Source organism: Corvus moneduloides, chromosome 17 (genome assembly GCF_009650955.1).
Source record: "Corvus moneduloides isolate bCorMon1 chromosome 17, bCorMon1.pri, whole genome shotgun sequence".
NCBI lineage: Eukaryota > Metazoa > Chordata > Aves > Passeriformes > Corvidae > Corvus > Corvus moneduloides.
This window is the reverse complement of record NC_045492.1, coordinates 14,652,266-14,658,265: the sequence shown is the minus strand read 5'-3', so window position 1 is coordinate 14,658,265 and position 6,000 is coordinate 14,652,266. Positions and strand designations below refer to the sequence as shown.

The 6,000-nt window shown below is 49.3% G+C and overlaps 1 protein-coding gene across 1 annotated transcript in view; it reads right to left on the bottom strand.

The window, feature by feature from the left end:
* Positions 1 to 201: 201 nt before the first annotated feature.
* The window catches only part of B4GALT5 (beta-1,4-galactosyltransferase 5), a 32,772-nt gene continuing 26,973 nt past the window's right edge, over positions 202 to 6,000 (bottom strand). Inside the window, exons 8-9 of the mRNA XM_032127039.1 lie at positions 5,495 to 5,596; positions 202 to 3,185 (exon numbers count right to left, since the gene is read on the bottom strand). Of these exons, the coding sequence (XP_031982930.1) occupies positions 3,038 to 3,185; positions 5,495 to 5,596 (250 nt within the window). The 3' untranslated portion in view covers positions 202 to 3,037. The remainder of the gene's footprint in view (positions 3,186 to 5,494; positions 5,597 to 6,000) is intronic.

Genomic DNA, 6,000 nt, shown 5'->3' with positions numbered 1-6,000 from the left:
GGGGAGCATCCACATCTCACACGCAATTTATTTCTGGCCAGTCCGAATGAGAAATTTCTAACCAGCTTTTAGCATCCAGGGCTGACCCTTTTTGACTCAAACTCTCATAAGCACCTACCCCTCTGGGCTTACAAATCTCACCTCCTACTAAAAAAGCACACCCCAGCCTCCTGGGAAAAAAAAAAAAAGCAACCACTGCAGTCTCTTTTCTTGGATATGCATTTTTTACTGAAAAAATCATTCATAAATTAACAAATACAAAAATGTACAAACACATGGGTAAATAAATGTAATGACACAAAGGATTGCTTTGCTGAGAAGTGTGTGTGTGTTGTAAAACACTAATCTTCAGTGCAAAAACGTCCCCCTGGCACCTCTTAAAAACATAACAGTAAGCTCAAAAGCCATGATGATGGAAAGCTACTTCAGAGTTTAAAGCCACTTCTGATGGTGAGGGGCCTGAAGTGTGCAGCCGTTGCTCAGACGGTACCTCCCTTAGAGAAGCAGAGCTTTACGGAGAATTAACTGTCAATAAATAGTTTTGCAAATAAAACCCACATGGCTCATTTAAAAAAAAAAAAAAAAAAAAACAAACAGCATCGCACAGGACCTGCCCTCCAGCAGGGCTGAGTGATGGCGCTGACATGGAAGGGGCAAACGAGTGGCCTTGTTGAACTTCAGCTGCCAGAATATGTACAAGTTCTCCTTAATACAAGAATTTTTACACCATAACAGCACATGCGCTTGACAGTATGTTTTTAACAGTTACATTTACTATACAGTATTTGACATAGCTGATAAGATTAACAGTGCACAGTTTCAGATAATCCACATTTTAAAAAGGGAAAATAAATTCAGCATAGTTAGAATGAAGGATGGGATGCTGCTGGGGATGGACCCTTCTGTGCCAACCTCAGAGTGCAGTTCTGAGCAGAGGTAACGGCTTTTGTTCCACACCAGGTGCGACGGGTGTCGGGGACATGGAAGGCTGAGGATCCCAACTAAGGCAGTTCAACACCTACTCACACACACATGCATGATTCCGCAGTAGTGAACTTGGACTAGTTGAAATACATTCCTTGTTTGAAGCACCATTAAACAAAGACAGGTCTCTAGCAAGGTCTCAAGATGAAAGAAAAGAGGGGCAGGGCAATGCGGGTTCAGCACCCAGAAAGGGTCCACGTGAATTACAGATCAAGATTCTGAAGCAAAAGTCTTTATTGCTGTATGCGCCAGAAAAAGCAAATCCTCACCTCTGCCTATAAATAACCAGGCTGAATCCCCTCGGGAAGCGAGTTTAAAGCACATGTAAGTTCAGAGACTTTAAAACCTAAGTTACAAACTCATCAGCGCTTTTCAAGGGCAGGCTCGCTGTCCTCTCATGCTGGCCGATAAGATCTACACAAAACTTGTGTTTTCTAAACTAACGTTTTCTGGATACAGGTTAGGAATGCCCTGGGCAGTCACACCCACCACAGATGCGTATGGGGATCATACGTCCACGGAACTGAGAAAACAATGTAAACCATGAGAAGTTAAGGAAACTGAAGGCAAACAATGCAATGAAAAGAGTTAAAGTCCTTCTGAGGTCAAGTACCCGCCCTTGTTGTGTGGAAATACAAACTAAAACCACCACCCAATGTATTTACTTTTAAGTCAGAGAGGTCCAGTGAAAGTGGCGGTGTCAGTGCTGTGTAAGGGCTGGACTGTGTCCGTGGGGACAGGGCCCGAAGTCCAGCCTGCCCACAGACGCTGTGAAGAAAAGAGGGATGGCATTGGATGGCTGGATGGGCTGTCTGACCTAGCTCTGGCTCCCGGTCCTCGTATTTTCATGTGTCCTTCATGTCTCTCACTGAGCTGTGACCCCTGTCCCACCAGCTGTGCCCATGCCAGTGCTGCCAGGCACTGAGGGGACAGTGCAGGGCGCTGCCTGGCTCCAACAGCACCTCAGTGTGCTGCTGGATTTACACCATAAATACAGACTAAACCAACCTCCCAAACCGTTCCAGCAAGTTCCAGAGTGAGGGCAAGCGCTGCTGTCTGGGGAGGGCTCATGTGGGAACAGCGGCTCCATCCCGGCCCGGGCGCTGCGCTCCCCCAGCCCTGCTGAGATGGGATACAGAGCAACAGCCATGGGACTGTATTCCATATGGCTTTTGGATTCATTTGCACATCATGTTGCAAAAGTGACAGAAAAGGGAGGGTTTTTAATAAATATTTCCATTTCCTCACCCTCCCTGGAACAAGCCACCCCTGCAGTTTCTGGAATGAGTGATAACCTGGCTGTATTTCTCACCCACCGCACTGGAAGGTTCTGGGCCCTGGCCCACAAACATTTCTGCATATGCCCAGCTGCAATCATGCGAGCAGTCTCACTGGCTTAAAAGGGAACACCTTGCACAAGTACAGTGATGCTCACACAAGTGTTTACAGAACTCAGGACTAAAATGAGTGACCGTATGTAAACCTCTCACTTGGACTTGAGCCACAGGAAAAAAATAAAAAGGGGCAATTTACACAGCATATTTACACTTACACTTCTTTAAGAAGCGATTCTGTTGTATATACTTCAAGCAGGTCATTTAAAAAACCGCACAGACATAGAAGAACGGCATCAGAAGTTGTTTGATCTCCCACCAGAGCAGTTGCCAACCAAATGGCTCCCAACGTTCGCCATCAAGAAGCCAGAGTCCCTCAGCTGAGCCGCTTCCCGGAGGAGAAAGTGCTTCTGAGGAGAGTCCCAGTGCCAGAGATTGCTGGAGGAAGAATGTGGAGATGAGAGCAGCAGGTCGAACTGTTGTCCTGAAACCCAGAAAGCAAGTGGCAGAAAAAATAAAGAGACTGCTGAGCTCGCTGCCCGGGTATCGGGCTGGATTGGTACAGCTAGGGCAATTTGTGCGTGCACTTTCAGCCTCATTCTCCAAAATACTGTGATCCTTCATTAGACAAAGTGTTGCTTGTCCTTGATAACCGTTGGAAAAGAAAGTCTAGCGTGGTGCTTTCTTGGTGAAGGGCAGAGCAAAGTTATTTTCTCCTCTTAATATTCGGTCACCAGAGCCAGCTCCGGTGTCAGGTTAACAGTGATGTTCTTATACAAGGCGTCATATGTGACGTTTGGAAAGTAGTTCAAGTTATTGAGGCCGTCCAGGGCTTGCCTTTCTTTTGACTTCCTCAGCAAGGCGTACCTGTGCAATGAGAACCAGAGGCCAGAGTCACTGCCACGTATCTCACAGCACATGCAAACTCCTCCCAATACTACTAGAACACCTTTCAAAGAGCCAGACCCAGGAGCAGCTACAAAATGATGAACTTCAGAGCCCTTAATAAAGGCAACTATTCACATTTAAATACTCTGTGTTAGTAAATATCAGAAAACTTCAGAAAAGTCCATCACCTGATAACAGGCAAAATGCTTGCTGTGCCACCAGCAAGCACTCAGCTGCCAAAACAACCTGTGACACCTGCCTGAGGCCTGTGGGTCCCATTCCCAGGACAGGGATGAGCTTGGGGGTCCTGCCAAGCCCACCATCCACACCATCCTGGAGAAATGCAACTGAGGAGTTACGTGCTCCTTGCCACTTCTATGAAACCAGGCATGAACAAGAACAGAACTAAATGGTTTTAGTCTGAGGGATGGGGGTGAGGAAGTAAAACTAGCAGAATGGTGGTATGGGGAAGGAAACTGCAGCTGGTGCACAAAAACAGCCTCAAGCACATTTAGAGGCAGCATGATAAGATAGAAGGAGGAGGATTGGAAGGGGAAAATAGGCAGAGACATCTCAGCAGGACAGTGACTCCCTTTGGCACAGTGCTGGGGGGCCTGAAGGCACCAGGGCAAGTGGGAGCTGGGCTAAGACCTGGGGACAGAGAAGGCACCAGAGAAGGGTCATGCCACAAGGCAGGGGAAGGTGCTGGGTGAGAACAAAGAAGGAAGCACCAAAGGTGGTTTCAAAGATGCCACAGCATCAAGACACAGGCAGGACACTTAAGTGTCTTGAGGAAGGACTGTGTCCTTCTCCACGGAGAGAAGAGTCAGGTGCTCCCGCTCTCTGCTCGGCTGGGAGGAGCAGCAGGGCTTTGGATGGCAGCAGTTAGGACTTGCTGTGGGTAGTGTTAGTGTCAGTGTGCTGTGTCAGGACTTGCTGTGGGTACACACAGAGTGGATTTCAGAGGTGGGACAGAGGACACCTCCTGCTAACCCCAGGCTAGGCTGGGCACCAGGCTCCAGAGGCAGCAGCTCACTGGGGCCAGATCTGCCCTGTCCATCTCCCCATCCCGCTGCACAGACCCACAGCTCCTGCTGACATGGAGCTCAGGCTCCTGGCTGGGGCCAGGAGACCAGGGAAGTGTCAGGAACCAGAGCTCAGTCCCATGGCACTATCAGCCTGCCATGCTTCAAGGGTTTGACTAAATATGGTTTTCTAAACCAAAAGCAACTTCTCTTTTTCAAGAGTGAAGTAAAAGAAGCATCTCTGACTGGCTGCATTCTGTCCAACGGAGAAATGAAAAGTAGGGATAAAGATAGGAACTCAAATGGAAACACCCCCAAAAATGAGTCTTCTGCAAAAAAAGACCAGCAGATAGCTCAAATCTCTGCAGCAGCAGCCTAGAGCCCCTCTGCAGAACAGAGCTTGCACTGCTCGTCCAGCAGCTCCTCAGCTACAAGTGTTAGTTCCTGAAGTTGTTTGTGAAAGATGTGTTTCTCTGGTTTTCTGTTGCACAGTTTTCAGAAGACTCAAATTCCACTGTGGTCTTCAGGCAAAAGCAATCAGTGAACCCTTGTACTCTCTGAAACAACCCTGGCTCTGGGACAAAGGGGTTGGAACCCTCCTGGAGAACTGCAGGGAGAATTTATCTTCTTGAGAAAAATGTTTGCACAGTACTTGTCCCCCTTTGGTCCAGGGGACAGTTACCACTCTTGATGGGTGTCTGAGGCCTCACAAGACAGCAAACTCTAAGTTCAGGAGCTCTGTACACCCACCCAAGCCCCAGGCTTGGGGCCAAGAAGCAGAAACAGAAGAATGGAGAGGGTGTTGCTGTTGGACTTTGTGAGTGTTGCCAGGGTCACCTGATGCTTCAGCAGCCACACTGCAGGACAGCCCCTGCTCTGTGCTTTCTGCAGGCTGAGCAATGCCTCCTTCAGCACTTAGGTCAGGCTCTTCTAGAAACACTGAAGCTTCTCTGACACCTGGCAATAGCCACCCCTGTACATTCCTCTGGAGACAAAGGCGAGGCCCTCAGCCTGCCATGCTGACAATCCCCTCTTTTGGATGGCATCCAAGCAGCCACAAAGCAAGGACCCCTCACTGCAGGGATGTGGGGTACAAAATGCAGGGATGGAGGAATCCTGGCAACGCTCTGCCTCCCATCTCCCTGCAGTTAGTTTCCTTCAAGAGTTCAGGCTGTTACTGCCCTCAAACAGCCGCAGGAAACCTCCTACATGGTACAGACTCTTTGTGAAAGGCTTTAGGATTCTTAAAAAAAATTTACTTGCCTTCCTAGGAACTGCACTTCTCCCCGATGATGGTGGGGAATTGATTTGTACTTCCCCGTGTCTCCTTCTGGTCGAGTCACCGAGTAGCCTGCATACTGTACTCTGCATTAGAAAGGAGAGAAATAAAATAAAATAAACAAAAAATAATCACCCGTTGTGTTTGCTGTGCTGGCAGTGCTTCCAGGGCTGCAGTCAGAGCTCCCAGGGCTCTGGCTGTGGCTCGGTCTTCCCACCCACACAGAAGCCACACAAACCTCCCGCTGCAGCCTGGGCTCGGGGCACGTCACACAGGGCTCAGCACCTTGGAGCCCCGCTCAGCCGTGTGGGATACTGTGCAGAGAGCCAATGATTTCCCAGCCAGCACTCCTCTGCTTCCCATCCACTGCCTGTGCAGGCTGGAGCAGCCCCTGCTCCCACCGAGCCCCCATAGCCGGGCTGGCTCATCCCCAGCTCAGGGCAGGCGGGCACAGCGAGCCCAGCGCCGGCGTCGAAGGTGACAATTGTCC